The sequence below is a fragment of the Taurulus bubalis genome (assembly GCF_910589615.1).
Source record: "Taurulus bubalis genome assembly, chromosome: 19".
Lineage (NCBI taxonomy): Eukaryota > Metazoa > Chordata > Actinopteri > Perciformes > Cottidae > Taurulus > Taurulus bubalis.
The window spans coordinates 12,564,245-12,589,940 of record NC_136607.1 but is presented as its reverse complement, the minus strand read 5'-3'; the positions used below and the strand labels follow the sequence as shown (position 1 = coordinate 12,589,940).

Sequence of the window (25,696 nt, the reverse complement as noted above, 5' to 3'; positions counted from 1 at the left end):
TTTCTGGATTTTCAGATTTAAAGTTACAAGGGACATTTTAAAGTACATAATTCTAACTTTACCTTGCACATCAACATATTTTTACCTCCGCCACGTGTTTTCAGTTCAGTTTTTGGTTTGTTTGTTTGTCAGCAGGATTACAGAAAAAGTAACAATTTTCATGATACTTGGTGGAAGGGTTTAGCATTGGGCCGAGGTAGAACCCATTACATTGCGTAACAAACTACCTATTGAAACATCCAATAGTGTATTCACAAAACTACTATTGAAAACCTCTAAAAATATTGAAAAGTGCCATGTTGGGATGAAAAACAGAAAAGAAATACAAGCAGCACATCTCAGGTGTGCTGCTTGTAAATCTTTACTTTCCATTACCTCGTTACAGTATTTCTAAGGTAAACAAATGAATGGGAAAAACAAAGAGGTTTGTAAGAGAGATAGAATGTGTTTGTTTATCTTGTACATTTATTTCCAGCTGATTGGAAATGGAAACAAAAAGTGCCAAAGAAAGGTGGTCATTTGGAATCATCCTGTTTGATATATTTCCAGAGTGCGTTTTATTTTTATGTGTGATTACTCATCAGAAATTACTTTCTATTCAGGAGATTTCTGAAGATATTTGCCCGTGACCTGCTCTACAGCCTCACGTCTTTGGTATGTTTATGAAGATTTTACTCCACATAAAATCTGGGAGAGTTGTACCTGTTGATCATTGTTGCGTTCACTAAGTATGTCAGGGAGCTGCTTTGTAGGACCCAGAAAGTGTCCAATTTGTTCTCTGCATATTAACTGAAAGTACTTCCGGCAAGACATTTGCTATTCTAAGGTGTAACAATGGCATGATTCCATGTGACATGAGACCAGATTAACCTGCAAAATTAGTCAAAAATGCGTCAAAGTCAAAAAACATTGTGCACTTTCCTAATTTTATCTTGCCATAACAGGCCAACTCTCAGTCCCATTACCTAGTTGCTCATTCTAAATGTTGTGCAGGGGGTGTTATGTCTGAGTAAGATACTGAACTTATATGAAGCAGCTACGCTCATTGTTTTTGTTGTAAATACATACATGGAACACAAAAAAATGCTTCTAGGTTGGCAGGAGTCTGATGGCTGATTTCATGATATTCCCAGGGAGAAAATTTACTCAAACAGTGTTGCAGTGTGTCAATTTATAGAGCTAGTGAAGAACACAGTGGAGGGGTAACCAAAAAGGTAAGCTAATCTTGAGGTGGCTAGTGGGAGTGAATCTGGGCTCCTTTTGTGCGTTTGTGTGCGTTTGTGGGGTCAGGAGTAGCGAGGATGAAAAATGTTCTTAGTTGAATTTCAGGCTGGTGATGTTAATGGAGACAGTCCAGGTTTAACAGATGAGGTCAGTCCCTACTGAGGTTGTTTGTGTATGAATGATTGTATACATAAATGGCTGTATATGCAATATACATTTGCCCGTGGGTAAGTACAGTATGTGTGCGCAATGCATTTCAAAGTGGAGCTCTAGGTACTTAACGGTATACGCGGGTGCACAGAATGGATGCTCATGTGCGTGTGTGTACGTGGTCTACGTATAAATGGGATTTCAACCCTCATCGGCCTTTGCTGTAGCCGGGATAGAACTGGTCAAGCAGCACCTGAAGCACCATGTTTTGGGACATGACGTAGTCTTTGCCCAAGTCGTGACGGCAGGCGGGGCAGGTGTACACCTGTGCTCGGAACGACCGCTGTAGACAAGTCTGAGGAGAGAGGACGGCGAGAGACATTCACACACAGATGGAAGGACAGCGAAGTTAAGCTCTGCTAGTTACAAATGCATCCAGGCAGTACGCACCTTGCAAACATTGTGTGAGCAGGTGGTGGTTATGGGTTGGAAGGCCAGCTCCTGGCAGCACACACACATGAAGAGTGGCTCCATCTTCTGCAGGAAATTCTACACATACATATATATATATACAGACACGGATGAAAGAAATTAAGTTGAAAAGGGAAGCAAGGAAAAACAGAAACATATATATTAGAATTGTAGAAATAACTTTTAACTTCCATGCTAATTTCTGCTAATGTCAGTTTGCAGGCTAGTGAGCTAATTAGCTGCAAAGCTCTACATTGAACAGGATGTAAACCTGCAAATGTCACTTCGATCCAGTTAGAAGCTGGTTTGACCCTTATTTTCCAAAATCACAGCAAACTTTCCAGTTGGACTTTGGACTTTCAATGGGTTCTCCTTTAAGAGGCTGCTGTGTGAGATGCTTTGTGAACACTTGAATAGCCTGATATGTGTTTGAGTGTCAGACTGTACGATTGGGATTCATACCTGTCCCTCTTTAAGGTATCCCATGGCTTCATCCCAGTTTTTCTTGTTGGCTGTGTCCTCCCGGATCAACTGCTGCTGCTGCTCCGACAGCTGGAAAGTCTCCTCTATCTTCACCCTTTTAGAGGGAGGCTCTGGCGCTGGTGACGACTCTGCTAATGACACACAAATAAACTGAAAAGAGCTTCTTCTCCTGGTGAATAAAAGACAATATAGAAAATTGAACTTTTACAAAAGCGCATGCTTGGGGAAAATAAAACACTGGTCAATAGCAAATATTTACAAACTATCTTAAAAGAAGTCAACCGCTCACGCCGTTCTCAGCTGTCCTCTTCTCACAACACTTTGTCTCAGCAGCTTTAAGGTTCATCTGTAAAATCACCCACCACTCTCTCTGGTTGTGTTCTGCTCTCCGTTACTCTGTGGCTCCTCTTCTTCCACACTTGCCATTGGCTGCTCATCTTCATCTTCCTCGTCATTCTCTTCTTTCTCCTTGAGCTTGCGTCTCCGTGGCCTCCCCCTCCCGGGATAGTGCTTACCACCGCGGCCACCGCGACCAGGTCGGGCACAGGCCTCCTTCTTTGTTTTGTTAGCCATGGCCGCCAAGTAGCCAGGTGGGTACTAAGGACAATGGCGTGCATTAAAACATATGAAACGCAACTAATTTGCATTGAGCATTGAGATGCATTACAAGATATCTGTTGGGTCTCTACATATGCGGATACACTCGCAGTCTAACCTGAACAGAAAGGCCCAGTTTTTTTATCCTCTCCAGTCCTTCAGGTGTCCACGGTGCTGGTTCCAGATCATCCCGTCTCAGCAGGTACCGCCACACAAGGTAACCACACTTTCCAATCTCTGGCCAGTACTTAACCACCTACATTTACACATAAACCAGAATAAGATTAAATACTGTCGGGCTTCCCTACATTCCTGACATTTTACGATAACACCAGTTCATATTTGTAATGGCGTCTTTGTATGTTAAGTGGCTTTACGTGAAGTAAGCAGACTACAAAAAAACAACAAGATGCTCGTCTGTACCTTGTAAATACCGTCGTAGCGATTTCCCTCCTCAGGAGCGTATTTGCTGATGCGTCGCCCTTTGGAGCTGCGCACCACTCTCACCGGCTTTCCAGCCCGCCAGTTCCTGGACTCGGCCCCGTCTTTGTCATTCAGAGGTGCATCGCAGTTTGAGGCCAATGCCCTTCAGAGAGTTATAGACAAGACATAATGATGTATGATGTTCGTCAAGTCTGACTAAGTATTAGGGCTGTTATGAATAATAACTTATTGATTGATTTTAAGACTTGTATCATTCTAGCTATCTTCTCATGAAGTTATCTTTAAAAAAAAAAAACTGGGGAAAAATCAGTTTGCTTTCCATTCAAGTGTTGTACCTGTTCATGTGTGTCAGGGTCTGGTCAAAAGAGTGTTCTCCGATCCGTTTGTTTCCTGAGAGGTCACGACCCCCACTGCCTGTGTAGGTGAACTCATCTCCCCGGTCCTACAGAAAGGTTATGGTGACCAGAACAAAGTGATTACGTCAAATCTGCCGACTTCTCACGTCACAGAAATTAATAAACATTTGGTAAAACATATAAACAACCCACCACTTCGTCCTCAAAGCCCCCGGCCAACACCAGCGAATAAGAGCCATCGTTACTGCGCCCGTGGATACCACCAACATGCGGCCTGTGAACTCCTGCCTCACTCACCTGAAATATTAGTCAGATAAAGAAAAACAGCCGAGCAGGCAAAAAGCCATTTATGATATGGCCAAATATTATACTCCAGAAAGATATGACAATACAATCCATAACATTTGAATACAGACGGTAAAGGATCAGATGAGACAAGGGGGACTTAAACTGCTCATTTTTCAGTTTTTATATATTAATCTTACATATTAATTTGTGAATAGCTAACCTGAACTCTGAATTTCCAGGTGGTTCCAACAGGAACGCCAGGTATTGGTCCATAGTGGTTTGATGGAACAATTGTGCATTCCTTAGTGCGCCCCACACAGGCCATACCCTGCAATTACATCAAGAAAGACAACAAAGACTTTAAGTTGCATGCATATTAATACAATGAAATGTCCACCAGTGCAAAGGCCTTTAAATCACTTTTGAAGATTGTTTATGAGCAGAGCGGCTGCTGTGTTTTACTTTGAGAAGTCATCAAAATCCCATTGAGGAGGTACACAGGATTATAAATGTGAGAAGACAAAGAAAAGTATTTTATTTTAAGGGTTATAAAATGGCAATAACGTGAAAGGCGAGAATAAATGCTGTGTGACTCACAGCACTTAAATGTGCCCAAACACACTAGCGGGGCTGTTTTCAATTAGTCCATAGAGAAAGGGAGCATTCTGGTAAAGAAACAAGTTATTTTCCGTTGGCAGTTCCAGGAAAGTGGCTAAGTCATGCTTAATGGCATTGTTCACATTACACCATGGAGCAGAGCATCAGGGACCCACGTAATATCTCAATACCTCTAAGGACATTTTAACAGTAAGCTTAAAAAAGATGAGCTGAAATAATTATAGTTTTTGCCAGCTAAAAAGCCGAAATGTAAATTTGACCACAATAGAACAAAGAGGTGTAAAAAGTATTCATTATTATGAATGATTATTTGATAATCAATAACCCATCAATGTTCATACTAATGTTGGCATTTGTACAAAGTGCTATGACCGAAGATCAAACCAACTGTATTAATAAACTCCGGGAGCCTGGTCTAACATTATGCAGATATAAAGAATCTTTGACAGGACTAAAATCAGATTGTTTGATTCGAGAGAGAAAGCTTTTGTGTACTTCGAGAATATTTAACAGAGCTACAAAGAGGTACACACAAAACCCTTCACATGAAACAAACCGTTTACCTCAAGAACAACACAATACACTGAGCAGACAACTGACCTACACTAAATATTAAACACATAAAAGATACAATGAAGAATAAACCAGTTTGCAGAAAGTAAATGGAGTAAAATGTGTGTGATGCATTAATAATGCACTGACTGGATGAATCAGTTATTGAACGGTTCCCCAAAACCTTTGCTGCACTGATGTGTACTATAAGAACTATATGTTACATGCTGCAAGTATAATTTAAGTAGAACAAGTTTGTTCTACTTTTTGCGGTGTAGTGTGTTCTATCACCGTCAAATCTATTTTACGGCTCTGGAAGATGTTTTTATAAACAGCAACATTTATGTCTAAGTATTATTTCCCACAAAATGCAATACAAGGAGGAGGTCTACTTCTACTTCTTCTTCTTTTAAGTCATTGTGTGTTTTGAATTCATGAAGCGTAACACACTCAAATAGCCATTTGGTAAGTAAAAACATTTAGCTTTTCAAAAACTCATATTATTTTCAAGTATTGATTGCTTGCAAGTGTTACAGTGCAAAGGTGATTTGTAGAAAATGATAATGCTTCTTCTATCTCTTGTCCGGAGCATTTTCAGGCTTCCTGAGCCTACGTACAAGAGATTGGAGCATGTTTCTATTATTTCGGCATTTCCATTTTGCTCGATTTCTTTTGTTGACACAAACTGCTTTTTCATATTTACTGACACATCCTCTGCTCCTTCAAGAACATTTGAGACAGAATCACAGGCCTTCTCTTAGGCTTATTATAATGTACTTACTCTCTTACAGCACCGCTGTCAGTCCACCTGGTTGGTGTGTGTGTGTGTGTGTGTGTGTGTGTGTGTGTGTGTGTGTGTGTGTGTGTGTGTGTGTGTTTTTAGTCTCACCTTTCCCCAATCCCTTTGACTCTCAGTTGTTGCCGAAGGCATCTTGGCTTTCTTCTTGCTGGCTTTGAGCTTCTCTCCTGCTTTCACAACCTCACTGGTGTCGTTCTTACAGGTGGGACAGTACCTGACAGAATGAGAGGAAATTTTTTCTGTGGACGTTTGCAGTTAAAAAATAATGCACTCAAGCCACTGCATTGGATAAACTCACACCTGCATTATGTCACTATATTGATTTTAACCTCAATCACTAATTAATTACTGCATTTCAGCTCATGCAGAAAACCATTTATCAACCTTTAAAAATAGATTGTGGAGCGCTTGATGTTGCGGTTAATTGCTGAGCTACACTCTCTCTCACCAGTCCTCATCATCTGGGATGGTGGCCAGCGGCGGGTTGAGGCAGTAGATGTGGAACGCCATGTTACACTCGTCACACAGCAGCTGCATGTGAGCATCCTGCTTCCCTCCACACACACAGCAGGAGCAGAAGCGACACTCTGCTTCAGGGTCAGCCTTGCAGTGCTTACACTCCGGCCCGCTCTTCCCTAGAAGAAAGAAACATTCATATGCACATGCACACTTGAAGATGGTTGCACTAGAATATACCCTTGAAAACAAACATGGACATGTTTTGCCGCTATTTTCGCTGCGTGTGTTTGAGTGTGTGCGGTCCGGTGCATACGTTTAAATTGTCCATCTGAAGCTGAGAGTGCACGAGCTCCTGGAGTCTCCACCTGGTAGATTTCATCCAGAAAATGAACTTTACAATCCGCGATTACATCTCCAGGACCCCTGGATGGGAGAGATGAAATGAGAGAGAGCACAAGAAAAGAAAACCACAGAGGAAGATGAAAAGACGTGTTATTAAGCGTGTTACAGAGACAGAGGGAAAGTCCCACACAGAAATGTTACACTAACTGTCCAAGCAGACGTTCTACTGAAGAAAATAAAACCGCAATTTATCCCCCTACGGCCAACAAGTCACCCTCCCGCCTAAGAAGGAAGATCCTCACCCCAGGAGGATCTTGACTCTGAGCTCCTTGTTGGTGCGGGAAGCTTGGTTGACGGTCTGAATCTCGACGTCAAACCAGAAGCCCCTCTCATCTGGTGTCTCCATATTGTAGTTGACCATCACATGCATGCCCACCTGGAGATCGTCCCACCGCAGGAGGGTCCTGGCACGTGGTCTCACATCCACCGGTCGCACCTCCACCACACCGTTCTCTGGGTAGCTGGAGGTTGAAAGAAGAGGAGAGTGAAGGAAGGGAGGTGAAGGTGTATGAAATTGTCGTGCCTGCTGTCGTCACCTTGATTTTCCCATTGCTGTCTTCTCTACTCAGAATACAGTGGTTTGGAGGTTAATGGTTAAAGACACGTGGTGAATTTCTTTTCATTGAAATTGAATGTGTGCACTTTTCACCTAGCCCACATGAAAGTATTCACTTCTTTTTACATAAGCGACATGGGACATGAGGGTTGAGCTACCACTGAGCACTTGACATCTTTTATATTTTAAAAGGTTGATAGAGTAAAACCTTGAGAACAAAATTCAACAGTGCAAAAAAATATTCTCAGCGAAAAGCAGCTATTCAGACCAGTGTGTTCTGTAAAAACAGATGGATGTGAATAGAAGCTATTTAACAGCTCAATGCATTCACTCACATACTGTTCCAATGATCAGCAATATAAGCCTATGTGCAGGAACATGCAAGTCCATGCAAGTTCACACAGGCAAAAACTGGATTTTGCACAGAAAGCCAAACGCTAACCTGACAGACTCTCAGACCTCTAATCTGCCTTCATTTGTCCGAATTACAATACAATGCAAATGACATATAGTTATCATCACAAAATTATGCTCTTTTATCAGTTTGAATTGCTTCAAGGTTCAAGCACACTTAAAGACAAGCCAACAATATTATTACCAATAAACATATGGTTTTAACACAAATTCAACAGATACAACGATTTTTCTACAAGCAAGCTCCTACACAAGTGTTTTGGACATAGAAAACATAACTTACTTTACTCCAGTCTATAAAGCAAAACACTCACTTAAATTCAGTAGATTCTCAAAGAGCTTTCTCTACATACCATGAGACATTTGCACATAACAGCTTTCTGACTGGGTTTTTGGAGCAAAGGATTATGGGGCATTTCCACAACTATGACTTCACTTCACCTCCCCAAATAATCTACACAGAAAATAAATGTAAAACAGCAACCTTACTTCCATGGGCAAAACACTATTCTTACAAGTTTGGTCAAACTTGGACAAGTTTTCCCCGGGGATCAACACAAGGACAGAAGATAGCAGCGTCATTATACTCGCTGTACTGTTATTATAACAAAATCAAATGTTTACAAAAACGAGGAAACGCAAGTCTGCTTTGATCAGACTTGAGTCATCTTCCTCCTGAGCATAATTTCTGGGAATTGCTGGCCCAGCTTCCCGAGCCAACTGCAGCAGAACGAGACATAGTGAGGTGACTAAAGATCAGCCAGGACAAACACATGTGTAGTAATGGCAGGATAAGGATGAATAAAACATCCACATAGATTCACTGTTTTAGATATTTAATATGGTCTGTTTTGGCCCAAATTTGTCAGATAAGACTACATACGTACCCAAACCCTAAAATTAAGAGGAGAATCCCATTTGTTTGGGAAATTAGAGCTAATTGGCATCAGCAGATTAAAGGAGGAAATCCTAATATGGCATCTTGTTTTTGTTTCAGTTTAGCTTCTTAAGTAAAAAAATGTGTCTTTATTCAAATTATCAAAAATAAAAAAAATAGCTCCACCACTACAGGAATCTAAATTAAACCTGTTATCAGGCAAATGGTTTGACCGGCCTTTTTAAGTAATATTTAAACGTTTTGGAAAAGCTTTTTTGCCGCCTTACAACAATGCAAGTCCTGGCGTCTGGCTGTCAGCCTGAGGTTGGCAGCGACCAACAGAGACTCCAGAAAGTTTACTGCACTTGGCCAAGAAATGGTCTGGAACATAACCCCCTGTAAAGCCCACAATGTGCTGTTTTTACACCTTGGTTTTTGGACGGATTAAACAAGTGAGCTTTAGAGGTGTGAGAAGGCAGATTGGGTTACATTCAGACAGAGCCAAGCCAAGCAGCCTTTTCCCCCTTGTTTCTCCATGCTATGCTAAGATAGCTAGCTTCATATTTATCATACAGACATTAGAGTGGTATGAACTCAGAACTAAGACTGGACAATAAATACACATGTGTGTTGTATGTTTGATTGTGAAAAGGGCATTTGCATTTTAAAATGTTGGATGTCGAAAAGGAAAACCATAGCACATTCTGTACAAATCAAAATATTCCTCCCGAGCCTAAAGAAAATCTGAAAAAGTGTGAAATGTCTTCTTGTTGGTTAATTGTGCAGGCTTCCTGCCTGCCAATCATCATTAACTAAGGATCAGGCCTGAGCAAGAGATGAAATAACAGCTTGCTTGCTTGTTTGCCAATAGCTGGAATTATGCTTACAGATGAACAATGTGTACGCCCTGAAGTTTAACTACACAGCAGCCTGCTCGCTCAGGTCTACTCACACAGCTGGAAGTGACGGGGAAAGTAGAGAATAGTGTGCATGAGCGAGCAGTTTCTGTGTGTGTGTATGTGTTTAAAGGAAAACTGAGGCTGAAATGGGTACTTTCTCAGACAGACTGCACAGAACCAAGGATTTTATCCAGTCCAATTATGCACCACTTATGCTTTACTTTCTTACTGACAAGACTGCGCTGCATATCTTAAGCCATTGTAAATCGACAGGAGAGGCCCCACAGAGGCAGACTGTAAAAGCGGCACACAACTAGCGTACTCCCAGGAAGAGGAGGCTGGGGCACAGTGCAGGGATTTCCTTTTTTAGGCCCAAGGGATTACTGAGGTTTTGGGTAGGGTAGGGTGTGGGTGGGGGGCAACATAAACACACACAGACACACACTAACATGCACATATGTATATACACACATGCGCACACGCACGCACAGCCAAGGAATATCAACTTTGGGGCACAATGGGACTCAGCATGAACAGAAGGGGAACACTGACCAACACAAGTACCGGAGTTTAAGACCACACAAGCTCTCCCTCCCTGTACTCTTTCACACTGGCCCTACGTCAGACAATGAGCATCCACCAACGGAGGCCCAAGATGAATTAATAACATCATAAAATAAAATACTGCGAGCTGAAACATCTTCCAAAGCCTGATGAGATATGAAATAGATATAACATTTCATTACGTCAGTGAGGACGTTTAGGGACACACACTTTGACCTGCACTGCCTGCAACAGTAAAGTAGGATTTAATTCCTTTCATACGCATGTAAAAGGCAACAGAATCACATAATGGATGCATTACAATCATCTTAATGGGGAAACATGACTGTTTGTTCCATCATGAGTCTCGGCTCAATTACACAATGACTCCAATTTATGGCCAAAATACAAATGCAAACTGAATCTGAGACTAGACCAGAGATCGACAATGACCAGAAGAACAGAAGAACAAGAGCCATCAGTGCTTCATCATACTGCCCACGGGAGACTACTTTTTATGGACGATGCTTTCAAGGTCATCCCAAATGTATGGTGTGTGGTACCCACGCCATTAATCCCATTTGACCTGAATGTCCCTTAAACAGTTTCTGGATAATTCTACCATGCTGAAATAATAAAGCGATATCATTTTTGATGAAGAAATTCCACATTGCAAAAAAGGTAATCTTGTGCAATTAAACACACCAAGGTTTTGCTGCTACCAGTAGTTTATGGTAGTTTCATAGTTCTAAATAACCAAATCTGCAGCAAAACATCTTTGCATCACTCATACATTTTAATAAAATTATATTCGTTAAGAATATTCACGTCTTAGTAGTTCTCAAATATGATGCAAACTCTCAAACCTCTACTATATACTCTTGACCAGTAAAACACATCATAATCTGATCCTTCTTAAGGCTTATTGTTGGAAAATACCCCCAGAATAAGAACCTGAGCTGCAAGTCTGAGTGAATAAAATCTAACTTTGAAGCATCAGTGTTAAATCTCCACAGTTAGCTGACTATCTGCCTCCGCTGTCACAGTGGTTAAACCCAGCGCCTACTATTAAGAGTAATGTCCCTGTCGTTGTGGGAGGAAGGAAGAACCAGAACCACACGTCAACACTGTTATCAATCCCTCGTGGAACTACAATGTAGAAACCCTAGTCAATCAGTAGTGAAATTGAGACCACGTGATTTATCTACAGAGGAGCTCTTACAGTCTCTTCTGTTATTAAACCATCATTAGCGAATTGTGTGCTTCGCCGAGGTTCCTATAAAAAGGGAGAAAGGCAACAGAGAAAATTAGAAATCCTCAATTTGCTGATAAGCAGCCGAGTTAGAAATACTCTGACACTAAACAAGCTAAATATAATTGCTTCAACAGTAGTGAAGTGAAGAGACTGCAGTCTCTCTCAACCTCGGCTTTGTCAGTAATTGAGGCCACAATGTGAAACGGCAACTTCTTTAAAAATATGTATATAAATTACTTGAATCTTAGGATGAGAAATGTTAAAGTCCAGTCATGTGACATGACATCAGAAGACACCTTCAGGTATTAAAATGGCCAATTTGCTGATTTACACCCTGAATCCTATTATTCTATTGTTACACAAGGAATCTCTCCAACTCGCTCCAAACTCGATTTCTCCGAAATCCATGTAAGCGAACATAACTCGTGGGCATTACCTCATTGTAGAATACACTCTCATACAACGAGGAACACTAGACTCTGACCAACGTTGGATTTTTGAAGCTTGTGATGCACCGGCTGTCCTGGAGACGGCCCTCGCCAACCTCAGCAGACAGTTGGCTAACATGGGAGGTCAGCTGATAAAGCTCACCTGGGCTCTGGAGCTATACTGTAGATGCTCATTCGGTCTCTTTTTCTACAGCGGACATCCACCCTGCCTCATTTTGTTTTTTGCACCATCAACACCTCCACAGCACACATTCATGCATCGCTTGCTTTGTTGATATTACTCATCGTATATCGTATATATGACTTCTTCATTTGAATTAAACATAGTTTAATAAATTGTGTTGGTTTTAAGTACAACCTTGTGTGGACTCCCTCCTTGTCACATTCTCTGAGCCATATTGTGTTTCCCAAACCTGTTTGGTCAGGTTAAATCTAGTCTTGGTGTGACAGAGAGGCTGGATTATTGTGTTGTTTGATCAATCTGTTTTGTGTCCCTGGTGGTTTGTTAATGCTGAACTGAGGCAAGAGCAAGGGGGACAGATGCAAGTCTTTGGTATTCAGCATTGTGACTGACATTATTGTCCGTCACAATGCTGTCAGAGTATCACGCAATTTGGGGGGCATCGCAGATATAATAATTTCATGGTAAAAAAACATCTGATAAATACTTTATTTGTACATGTAAAAAATATTTAGTTTGTAGTTATTTTCTCAAATTTGGTTAATAAAGCCATTATCTGTAGAACAAGATATATATATATATATAAATATTTTATAATTGCATGGTGATCACACAACTAAGTGACAAAGCCACAAATGTAAGGAACAGGTGATATTAATTAATAACATTAACCCTGCAACTGAAGCAGCTAAATTAATTACACCTGTGCCTTTTCATAGTAATAGTATACTACACTGTATTTTATCAAATATATATTTGCATATCTTTATATACCATATGCTAATACAAATTTAACTTAATGAAGCAAAAGTTATCTCCTAGTATTTTGGCACTACTAGAAATTAAGATGGAAAGTCTTTCAATTTATCCCTGCTAATAAAACAATTTCAGCTTCATAGCAGCCATGCTCAGATAAGAGCGGGCTGGTAAGATCTATTTCACTGCGTACATGTTGATCCTGGCTAATTAGAAGACAGAGCCCATTTAAGAAGCACTTAAGCCTTTCTTTTAAGCAAAACCTTCCCAAAACACTAGTTTTAGTTTACACAGCTTTCCATCAAGCGTATTAAAAAACAATCTGGATTTGAGGTGCAGAGATCCAGATGGCAATAGGCCTTTTTCGCCACAGACATTCTGACTTGCTCCTGTAATGAAAGCACAGGTGTTACTAATAACATTAACAATGGCTACATTGTAATCAGATGTCCAGTAAACCATGACAGTGAGCCAGCACGCACAATACCAGAACCCTGAAACTGAAGCAGCTAAATGGAATTAAATCAGCTGTTATCAATTTGACTAATTACACCTGTGCTTCTCTAACTGTGACACGTGAAATTGGCTTCCATGGGGCCAACATCCCCAACATAACCCCAAATAATCCTGTTGTCTGGTGTTTGCACGATTATTTATTTATATATATATATATATATATATATATATATATATATATAGCATATTGCTCAACCCTCCACAAAAGGAATTCTGCATGAGCACAATTATTTCATTTTGGCCAAATTATGTTGCAGGAAGTAAATCTGTCTGCTTTTTAACCAGACAGATTTTTTTCTATCAGCTTTGGCAAATTAATTGACTTTGCGGCACCATTTTAAAAAACAGGACGACCGTTTTCTATTTGCATATAACAAATATAACGGTCTACTTAAAGCTACATGGACATATATATTGTATGTCTATATTTGTAACTCTTGCCACAGAGAATCTTAAACATATGTTGAGCTCGGCCAAGATTCAACCATGAAACCGTATCTAAGAGTCTTGTTTTTGAGCAACACACAAATTATGCGAGCGCACACAAACACGCCATTTCAGTTCCTGGTAGCAGCAGAGGGGAGAATTCTCTCAACATATGAATTTGTGGCTCTTTACGTTTTGTAGAAATCCTGCCAAGCCCAGCCTCCTGCAAAAACATGGCAGTTCCTTTTTTAGGGCAGGTTTTCAATTCTCAGACTATGCAGGCAGGTGTTTAATGGGGGGGGGGGAGAGTGAGTGTGCGTGTGCGTTTGCGTGTGTGCGCTCTGGCAAACAAAATGATGGAAGAAACCAGCAGAGGGATACTACGCATTTAGTAGAAAGCTAAATGAATCACGCTGCACTAAAAGAGAAAGCTGACCATTTAGATCTTTCGTATTTGTAGCAGCGGCTTCTCAGAAGCACACAAAACTGGGGTTGTATTTGGTGAAGATGCAAATCACATATTTCTGTGTAATCCTGTTTAAAACTAGTGTGGAACCTTTGTTGTCATTCGCATCTCACTCTCGCTCCCTTTCCTGCCTCTCTTGAGTGTCAGCTATCACATAAAGCGAATGACGAAAACGTTAGCCGGAAACCACAATCTGAATAAGTAAACAAACCATTTAATAATTTAAATTGAAATAAAAAGGGGGACACACAATTATGTATATTATTGGATTATCCCTGCAGGAACACTACTGTCCTGTTGAATATGATGAATCAATCCCAATAACAGGGATTTGAAAAGTGTCAAATGGGAATAATGTCACACATGTACTGTTCAACAACCCTTGATGCAGTTTCTCTGGCATAACATCCATGACACACACACACACACACACACACACACACACACACACACACACACACACACACACACACACACACACACACACACACACACACATGTAAAGGCACACGCTATGGTAGACGCAGCGAGGAGGCTATGTCTCACCGGTGGGATGTTCACAGCAATTACAGACAAAGCTGAAGGAGGCAAGGAAAGAAGTAATGCTCCTGAGAACTCGCGAGTTACCATGGAAACATCGGCTTCTGAATGAATTTGCTGGAAAAGGAGAGTGCAAGAGATAGAGTCCAAATTGTAGCACTAACTGCAAAAAAAATAAAACCCTCTCTCCATCCCCTGAACCGCCAGGAGAAAGCAGAGACTGCAATTCCCAACGGGCCGAACCACCGTTAGTGATGCTTGCAGACACGCACATGCACACACACACACACACACACACACACACACACACACACACACACACACACACACACACACACACGCACGCACACCTTGTATTTTTTAAATCTAGAATGCCCCACAACAGCAGCACGTGCAAATACATATTGAACATTGGCATAACCAGAAGGAAACCCTATTTTCTGCTTCAGCAAAAGAAGAAGGCACTCATTAGCACTTCCTATTTGAGCCACAGCTCTGCACATTCCAATCCTAAACAGCCTTTTAACATCCAGAAGGACTTTTCACCGGACCAAAATGTTGCCGCACTGACACTCAGCAGATGTCTGCTAAAAATTCAACAGTGCAATTTAAATTAAAAAAACTTGTGATGATGCGTTTGTTATCACTGCAACCGAAATCAGCTTAGTTGCAGCAGGAATACTCTCCAGCGAAATGAGCCGTCACTTACTCGTCATATTTAATGTGGTAAATTACATCCTCTTCTCTCTCCTTGGTCTCTGTAGCTGCTGTAGAGTCCGTCTGAGAGGTGGAGGCTCCATTACTCTCAGGGCTTAACACAACGTTATTCCTGTTACTGTCTGTGGTTTGGCCCTGGCTGTGGGTTTGTCCCAGATCGGCCTCCAGCTTTCCATTAGTCCTTTTTGGGGGCCGACCCACCTTGCCCTTTGTGGGCGTTATCTGTCCTTTGGGAACGCGTGTCACATTTTCGAGGCAGGCCTCAAACCAGGCACCGATGCTGACGTCTCTGCAGTCCACCAGCTCATTAATCTGAGAAGATAAAAAGACACAAAATAACACCAGTTCTCTTTTGAACCCATCTGTCAGTTGTTCAAAGAAACACACCATGTTTTAAGCTATTTGCTAAACAACTTGTACTTTAAAGCAAAACAAAGAGTATTGGATTTTTACAAGGATTCTACCAATTCCTATAGTTGTCAATGCTGCCGGATAATCAATTTTCAGTCTCAAATACATCTAAATCCTTCACAGTCAAAATGATTTTACCTCACAGTCACATAACAAGTGTATTCGTGTCGTGTGTAGTCTCTGAAAATTAATTTGTTTGACGACGAACATAAACTACTACAAACAGCATCCTGGAACATAAGAGATGCATTCTTGAAATAAATTTCATCCATGGCACAATTTGGATTCATGTGCTCCTCTGTGAAAATCACATAAAATATGTCAGAGTCGTAAGTGAATGCGTAAAGCCTTTAGAGGCATGTGACCTTGATATCCAGTGAAGCTGCACAATTTTCAACTCATCTACTTCGCTACAGTATTGATCTTCGTGCATGCTGGGCTTTTGGCATACAAAACAAATCCAGTCTTACTAATATAAATCTCAGACATGTGGGTCAGCCAGCCGGCAGAGCTCAGTAGAACACAGTAGAGTAGACTCGCCAATGTTTGGGTTTTGACTGCAGTCTATTTAAAATCTGTAAATTGGTTGTAAATTCCTGTTTCTTATGTGTGGTCTGTGTGCGACTCCCTGGCAAAATTATAGCCGCATGCTTGTGTGCAGGTCGTTAGTCCTAATGAATTAAAGGCATGTCGGGTAGCTGACCTAAACACAGAGCAGTTTAATAGTGAGAATGGAAGAATATATTTCCCTGGAATACTTAACAGTCTGAGGTGCTACATCACAAGACTACTCTTGTAAAAAAAAATGAAGAAGAAAAAAAAACGAATCGCCAAATGCTTGAGGGATTTTTAAATTGCGGTTGTGTTGGTCCTTTGACTTGTTATGTTCAAAATAGCACTATTGCACACTGCGGTTTAGTATTAAATACAGATCTATAAAGGCATCATAAGGTATAAAACCTAGTATGCAAAATCATGAACACTCATGTACTAAATTAAGCTAAATTAAACCAAAAACACATTTTTTTCCAACATCCAATACAGAAATTAAGTGGACTTTGGATTTACAGGGTGGTTTGGTTTTTTCAACAGGAGTAGCTCACAAGATAATAAAGACTACAGAATATCTTGCAGTGACTTGGCTTGTGGGGCAATACATGCTCCGTTAGACCAGTTTCATGCAAAACCTTGCATATCTTCCATAATATGAAACGCTCTCATCCTCACCTTGTACACACCAATTCCTGGGTCGACTAGTGTGTTTCTGCTGGATGTGGGCGGTTGGGTGTCCGACGCCGGACTGGAGGACTTGAACCCATTTTTGGTACTGGTTGAGTTACTGGTAGCGCTGGTGTCCGGCTTGGTTTCGGTACCAGTGCTGGTAGTGACGCTACTACTGTCATTGTCTATATTGGTGGAGGTTTCCATAGCAGCGGGTGAGGCGGGAGCCGGGGAGTTGTGGCTTTCTGACTTGGAGTCAGACGGGGGGCCTGAACTACAGGCCACACCGGAGGAGTCCTTGGTAGCGGGGCTCTCCGGAGGGTCGGTCTGTGAGCGAATCAGCAGCTGGACGATGTCATTGAGTCCCACGTTATAGTCAAACAGTGTCTGTCCATCTTCCATCTAAATAGATCAAAAATAAAAAAAACACTGACATGAATGGATCGACACAGCCTTACAGGTGCAACACGCTATCACTGTACGTAGTGCTGCAACACATAATATTTTTACAATACTCATTAGTCTTCCAATGGCTTGTTCGGATTCTGTTTATTTTATTATTTTAAGAAAATAAATACATTTAAAAGCTCTAACAAATGTTTAGTAATTAACCATCACACTAAGGATTGCATCATTAATTGTAATATAGTTTACTCAGGCATCAATTTGCCCAAAGATGGTCTATTTGGACAATTGCACAAATATTCATCAAGACATCTTTCATTAAGTTTTTTTCCCAATTTTCTTTCCTAATAATAGACATCCATGTGGTATGAAATGAACACCACTGTAACAGACTGCCCTCAGACAAAATACACCCGGCTGCTTGTCAAGGACAAACAAAGAACACAGAAGACAACATTGAGCACAGTGAGAGAAAACAATTATGTATTGCTACTCTACTCACCAGCATACAGAGGACATTAAAATACACACACACACACAGCACTTCAATAAATACACTTCCCTTTAAATGCAACAGTGGTGTTTACAGACGTTGCTTCAACAGCAACAACATATGCCGCGTTCTCAAATGAGCTATGTGAATAAATGCATATAACTGTGCATCGAAGTGAACCTCAGAACAGATTTTTTTTTAATGTATTATTTAGGGGGAAACAATGGAACATTTGGCATTTATGATCGGTAAGCTATTACTACTGATCACCGCATTTGTATTGGTTTACATTTCCATTCCAATAGAAATGGATGCTGAACTGCAGCGCCGCTCGAATACGCCACACACCGGTTTTCAGACAAGAAATAAAAGAAAAAATAAATAAAAGAATCGAATGCATGAATTTAGGTGATAGGCGATGTAGCTGGGGGAAAGAAATGACTGGGTTGCTATGACAACCGAAAGAGAGCACCCCCACCCCCATGAACCTGAATCATGTACACAATCTCTGTCGACACCAACCCACCACCACCATCAGCGCGACCCTTTCAGGCAGCGTGGCGTACGGGCGTCAGAAAACTGTTCTCTCAAAAAAAGCAGGCTCTCGAAGGAACGACGAGGGCCCATTAGAGAACCATATTTAATCTTCTACCACAACCGATCCTCTGTTAAGTATACAGTACTGCTACTGCCTGAGGAACGGAGCTTATTGCAGGCCCGCCAACTCAATACAGACATCAGCGATTCATTTCAGCCCTCAACCCCACAAGCCCATTGTACTGGGGAGGCAAGCATGGCCGCCACTCTCGCTCGCTTCTCTTCTTCGTTATTTGACAGCGAGGAGGAGAGCGGTTGGAGGCGTAGCAGAAAAGCAGTAGAGGGAGTCAGCGCAATTTCCCCATCCCTCCCTGCTTTTAATAGTCTCATGAAATTTAGATCAGAGGAGCAGCGGTGCAAACACAGCCACACAGTGGTGGCTATATACTCACCTGTCTGTTTTTCTGTGGTAGTCTATCTCAGCATTTCTTTGTCTGTCTCTCTGCCTAAACTATGTCTACGATTCAGTCTCAGTAATTGTCTGCTCGGTCTTTTGCTACTCGATACTGCATTAAGAAAAGCAAGGCAATCAAACACACGAACAGACAACATCCTACATAGACGATTGCTGGTAGGACCCGCAGCAGGCAGCCTCACTGTTGAGAAGTACTGGGTAGATGGACGGAGAATTACGCAGACAGACCCGAGTATCCCAACAACACACAGTAGAATTCCATTCACCGCACCAAACCACATAAATGATATCAAAGCTGTGCCCGCTTTCCACAGCGCCTTCTTTGTGTGATCAGCCTCTCACTGCGAGGTGCGACAGCCCTGACATCAGTAATAACCAGCTGAATAATCCCTCAAACAAAGAGCCACCATCTAAACAGGCAATGTCAGAAAGAATGCTTGATATATTCATGGAGGTCACGATCTCTTTCACAGAAATATTGTCTAGTTGACTTTCTCTGTACCGTGTAGGACGAATAACATCAAGGATATGCCATTTTCTCCATCGTCATAAATAATGCAGATTAATCAGAAAAACACAGTCTGGTGTCTTCTTTGTGTGACTCAGTGATACGTGTGTTTCAAAGAGACCCGAGCACACACCTCAACAAAGCTTTTAGACAAACCAAAGACAATTAACTTGAAGCTTTATCAAAAGGCTAAAACAAATCAGAGTCAAAAATCCTCGGCATTGCAACGCTGCGTGTGTCACATTGTTGCTTGAAATAAAATTAACACCTCTAATTTCTCTGTTTGGACAGGGAGTCTTTCAATACTACTTTTATTATTGCAACAGGAACCAAAAGAAAAACGTCAAACAAAGACAAGACAAAGACTTGTGGCTGCTAAGCTACTTAAAAAAACATACTGAACATGTACACCGACATGCGGTTTTTCCTCACTCTAACTATTCTATACCAGCCGACATCAATGATGAAACAAATGTGTTAATATTATGATAACAATGCAGCCAATAATACAGATCATAGAGCAGAAACAGCAGGTGAGGAGAGTTGGCTCTAACATTGCGTTACGTTTTATTATTGTACCACGCTGTCACACAGGATCTAGGCTAATTGCAAGGCTTTAAAAGCACTTAAGGCAGGAATCATTCAGAAATCAAACTAACTAAGCAACACCTATGTATCTATGGCTGCATACCATTGAGAGAATATATTATTAAGCCATTAAGTGAAAAACTAAGAAATCATGGTGGCCCATTTAATATTGGTGCCTAGTTCTAACAAGGGGTTTAACTGTGAGAAAACCCAAGCCGGACCTACGCTGCTGGCGGAGAGGAAATGTCACACCGGCTCAGGCAGGCCATCCGGACCCCTTACTCCTCCACGATTTCTTCATCGCCCTCGTCTCCGCCCACAGGCAGTCTTAGCAAAGAGCTAAGCCAAATAGGTCAGATTTCCAAAAACAATGACATGGGGTGTGTCTGTGTGCATGCCATCTACCAAGCTTCCATCTCTCACAAATTACTTGGAAAGGTGACATGGGTTGCTTTTTTCTTCCATTCGCAGCTCTTTTCATGACTTGATGTTAGTTCCTACATTTGAATTATAAACCCAGTCTTTTTGTAACCATATAACTTTGACCTAATTTTATTACCACTATTGAGTTTGCCAGAAAAAACAACAATCTTTTCCTTGTTTGTTTGTTTTGTTTCACAACTGTTTCTAGTTGCAGTTGCAATCTTGTGTTTTGGATTTGGTTATGAAATTATCAAAATTGTATTGTTATATGTTTATTTCCTGCAAACATGTGCCCTTATTGACAGAAGAAAGCCAAACTCAAGAAATGTGAGACAACTGGGTACATTAACCTGGACAGTCCACCAGTAATCTGAGCTATATAACTCTACAATAAAGGGGGAACCCTACTATTCACAAGGCAGATGTAAGAGCTGACAGTTAACAGGTTGGACATTTAACCTCTACACAAGCTAAAGCTTCTGAGAGGTGTGACAAAACTTTGAAAACATGTGGGAGTGTTAGAAAGCTTGCAGTTGTCGTGGAGTGCCTCCTTTCTTTGTCTTCGCTCTTTGTCCGGCCTATCTGTCAAAGATGGGTGTGACTGTGCGCATGCATGGCTGCAGCCAACTCCACATCCCCTGAAATACTCTATTCTACATCTTGGCAATGCCCAAAAAAAAACATCAATCGAGGAGCTACAACATCAATGCATTTATAATCAAATTGAAACGATATCTATCTAGGTCACAGCGACTGTCTGCGTGAAAGGAGGCAAACCAATACAGCTTTCCGACAGCCCAACAATAGGCAACAGCAAACAGTGGAGGACAGCCCAACCATTTAAACATGTTGCTGCCACAGCAGGAAAAAGAACACAAGTGAGCGACAGACTTGAAGCACACGGACGCAACACAAGTGGAGATCTAAACTATTCCATAAAGAGGCCAAATCTTTTTTTTAAATTAGCAAATGAGACGTCTACCACTAAAGTGATAATGGGCGTTGAGCTGAAAAGCTGCAAGGGCAGTGGAAGGTGTTTGTGTGTGTTCGTGTGCGTGTGTGTCTGCTCGTGAATGCGAGTGATATGAGACAGTGCTCGAAGTGAAACGGAGACACAATGAGGAGGGCACAGGCAAATTGCAAAACCCATAAAAAAACAAACACCGAGGCAAAGTTGTGTGGCTGCTGGCTTGAGACCCTTCTGAGTCAAGGGCAAGCATGACTTTGAACTGGAGAGGCAGCGTGCGCAGTGAGCTGGAGGGAAAAACAAGACGCCATTTTGAAAAGGAATTAGACTGAGTTATTCTGCCACAAGTCTAAATCCTAACAGAGCACAGGCCGTGCGTGTAGGCTAGTGTACAGTACGCTACGCGTCTCTGGCTCATTCCATGCATTGCTTAACATATGGAAATCCCCTAATTAACCCTTTCCACTTATTTTCCAGTGAAATGAAGGAAGTGCAGGATTTACGACACAGGCCTAGCCTTTGCAACCACAGCTCCAACAGCACACGACAACTCCAGCCTGCATGGCAGATAATTCATCTTTAAATCAAGCAAACGTAAATTAACTACATTGTGACTATTACTGTTGGTGAACAGTCTTGCTTTGTCAAAGGTGTGTTGAAGTTGCATGGTTCTGTTGATTTTGGCGAGATTGCTCAGGACAATTGCTCATATTTTCGAGCAAGAAAAAATTTGTGAAAATGCATCTATGGGCACTGGTGCAAAAAGGTGTAACACTATATAGCTCTTTTCAAATAAGGGTTTGCCATTATTATGTTTGCCAAGTAAACCATTGTTTTTGACAACAACAAAAAAACATGTTGTAGACTCCAGTGATGAATTCATGAGCATTCTAGGAATTACAATCTCTCAAAACACTTGAAGTATTTTCCTCCTCTCCATTCTGCAGTATATGCAGTATACAAACCGAGAAGAAACTCAATCCATTGCGGCCCGTGTGACTTTATGCTCTTAAATGCGACTTCATTATCTTTTACTTACACAACAGGAAGTGGGTTAGACAACTTTAACAGGCTAAAGACCATTTATTAAGGAATTTCTTGGTCTATAATACTGCCACATGAATGAAGGAAAGTGTGACTAAATGTAAACAATGTGAGATCAACACATCATGTGGGCTGTGTGGTTCCTGGGGCTTATCTGTCTGGCTGAGTCACACTGTGTTAATATCAGCTTTGTGATGTTATGCTTTAATACTAAATAAATCATGGCACCAGTGTCCTGTCAGTAGTGCTTCTGCTTATTACTGAACAACAGCTGGTACAGTGAAGGATTTCACTAACCCTTCACACATTTTACACACTAATATGATGGGTCTCTCTCTTATATTTGGATTATTTTATATACTGCATGTTCACATATTTGAACTGACAGAACATAAATAGTGATTGAAACAGATGTCTATTCAGAATGAACTCTTGTCATAGTACAGCACTACATGTGAGGATGCAGGAAATAAACCACAGGCTTTGAGGCTGCAATGCCCGCTGCATGCGACAATCCGCCATGACACACAAACACGTGTGTGAATGGCAGAATGGCAGATTACAGTTTTCATACCCTCGTCTTCACCAGCTGCTGGCATTTAAAAACAATAAACTTACTTTAATCACTAGGTGAGAGAGAGACAAAGTACACTAACATCTGTTCACAGAAACAAATGAATCATCATTCAGTAATAAATGGAGTTGTAATAAACTTCTAGTCTACCAACACTGATAATTTATGACAGAAAACAAAATCCTGATTGATATATTCTAAGCGAAAACAATATAATCCAATATCAAAAAAGGTGGGGATGGTACAAAGGATAAAACCAAGACTGTACAGTACAATTATCACAACATTACAAAGATATCGATACTACACATCTTCTATAAGAATATATACTATTTACAACACAATTAAATCACAATATCTTGAATGTTGCATGATACGATTATATGGAGAGACAAAGTGTCAATATGAGCTTAGGTACAAACTATTGAGCATCACTTCAGGCTGCACTACTGATGTAATCAGCAGGTGCAGTAAACCCGAAACACATTGAATTGGGGTCATTCAGCAGAGATATATATATTTAAAAAAAACTATCTCACTCATTTATGGGGTTGAACGTAAACTGAAACAGAGAGATACAAATATGTCATATTAATTGCCCTTTATTTATATAAATATCATTGTTGTTATGGTTAGAATTTAACTAGTAATATATAGTGAAACACTGCCTTCATCATATGGTACTGAAGTCAAACTTAATATTTGAAAAAGTCCTTTGTTGAATACAAAACATGCCAAGGAAGCATGGCACTCGTCCTTCTGAATCTGTGTGTTATAAAGCATGTGTACTACTGAATTGTCAGAATAATAGAAGACAGGTAGCCATCTTTATAGTCCGTCCTCACTGTACAGTGTGCGTACCGTAGTGACGCCAGGGTGTAAACACTACACTTGCTTTTTAGATGTCGGGGCACGTGGAGCCACGAGTCCCTCCTCTCTCAAATTATCATTAACATCATCATAACACAGCACATGCACGAGCCTGGCGGGCTCACGAATGGGCTCAGTGCAGTTGCACAAGCGTGTTAAAAAAATAATATGCAAAAACAGAAAAGCGCAATTTGATAAATATATGTGGACGGTGGCTGTTACATGTGGAAATCAAGCTGCCGTTAATTCGGTGTAACGAGTGCTCGTCGGTGAGGTATAGGCTGTGGTTGTTTACTCTGCACTACTTTGGTTTGCATGTGGAAAAGGAGGGCGACGGTCTCCTTTCTCTCGCGCGGCAATGTAAACAAACATGTCTACGTAGGTGAGACATTTGTTGCATGCAGGTTTCCTCAAGCGCGAACCCAAACAATGCATTATGGTTCCGTTATACGAGCCCACGTCCATGTGAAATCGCAGTTTTTCTCGGGGGGCTGGCACACCGCGTACCCCGGGCTCTTGCGCAAGAACTATTGGCGAATTCCTATCAAAACAGGAAGCTCGCATGGGTCCGAAACGGCTACAAAAATCAGAGGACCACTCACTCTCCAGCAGCACGAAACCCTGCCAAAACATCAAAAACAGACTGTTGCATAACGGGGCGACACAAAAATGACGTTTACCTGCTTTCCTCGATAGAATAGGCGCTGCTGCTGTGGGCTTACACTGAAGATGTCCTGTATTTTCAACCGTAAAGACTCAATTTTGGTCAATCTAGAAAGATCCTCCACGGTTCGCGTCTCCTTCCCGTCTATAGTGCGAACCTGGATCCACATTGTTGCACCGCCCTGTTTAAGTCTCAAATAAATAACAGATGAAGCAGTATGGTGGATGCGAGTACTGTTTTCCTGGGGTCAAATGAGATAAAATTGACAAATATTCAGGGCTCCATTGCGTTTTCCTCTGCAGAGGTAACGTCGGACTAGCTCGCGCAGGAGGTGTCTCACATGAGGTCGCGGCGCCAAGCAAATCTCGCGAAATAACGTTCAAGCGAGCACAGCTTGCAGTTAAAGGCACAGCTCTCCCTTTAGTGGAAAACACACTGCACCGCCGTGTCTGAAGGCCTCGGCCGTGCAGCTGTAGGCAGCGACTACTGTGGTGCCACTACTTCCCAATCTATACCAGTAGTTCTCAACCTTTTTTCAGCCAAGTACCAGTGCAAAGCATTTTTGGTTGAAAACAAGATGTAATACATAGCGCTGTGCCATCAGTGTCTGATTTAATAAAGAATATATACAATTCTGTTTTTTAACTTACACTTATTTAATGCATATTCAATCAAATATAACTATTTTTGAAGGATTTTATAATGGATACTCATTTTAAATATATTTATAAGAAAATCTCACGTACACCTTGGAGTCCCTTCACATACCCTCATTTGAGAACCACTGATCTCTGCTATGTATGGGTGTAAGATAGGGACCAGCAGTTCATTTGTATGTGTTCTTTCTGTCAATTAAGTAGCCTAAACTATGTTTTCCTCCAAATGCAGGACCCTCAGTGCGGTTTCAGTTACTTATTCATTCCCATTTCAATAATGCTACTTTATACTTCAACACCACTACATTTGTCTGACACTTACTTTACATACAATTTAATAAAAAGGCTCACATGTAGCCTAATAATATAATTTTGGCACGGCCAATTCTGCTGCATAATGAGCACTTTTACTTTGGACACTT

At 41.2% G+C, this 25,696-nt stretch overlaps 1 protein-coding gene across 1 annotated transcript; it reads right to left on the bottom strand.

The window, feature by feature from the left end:
• Positions 1–1,582: 1,582 nt before the first annotated feature.
• Positions 1,583–24,787, bottom strand: uhrf2 (ubiquitin like with PHD and ring finger domains 2; the record flags this gene model as incomplete). The annotated part of the gene is made up of 16 exons (XM_079235359.1): positions 1,583–1,729; positions 1,825–1,923; positions 2,308–2,459; positions 2,691–2,925; positions 3,044–3,181; positions 3,349–3,511; positions 3,705–3,811; positions 3,918–4,022; positions 4,234–4,341; positions 6,073–6,196; positions 6,431–6,617; positions 6,755–6,864; positions 7,086–7,304; positions 15,431–15,750; positions 17,077–17,472; positions 24,635–24,787. 16 exons carry the CDS (start codon positions 24,785–24,787, stop codon positions 1,583–1,585), a joined length of 2,763 nt encoding a protein of 920 aa, XP_079091485.1.
• Between the last annotated feature and the right edge of the window lie 909 nt (positions 24,788–25,696).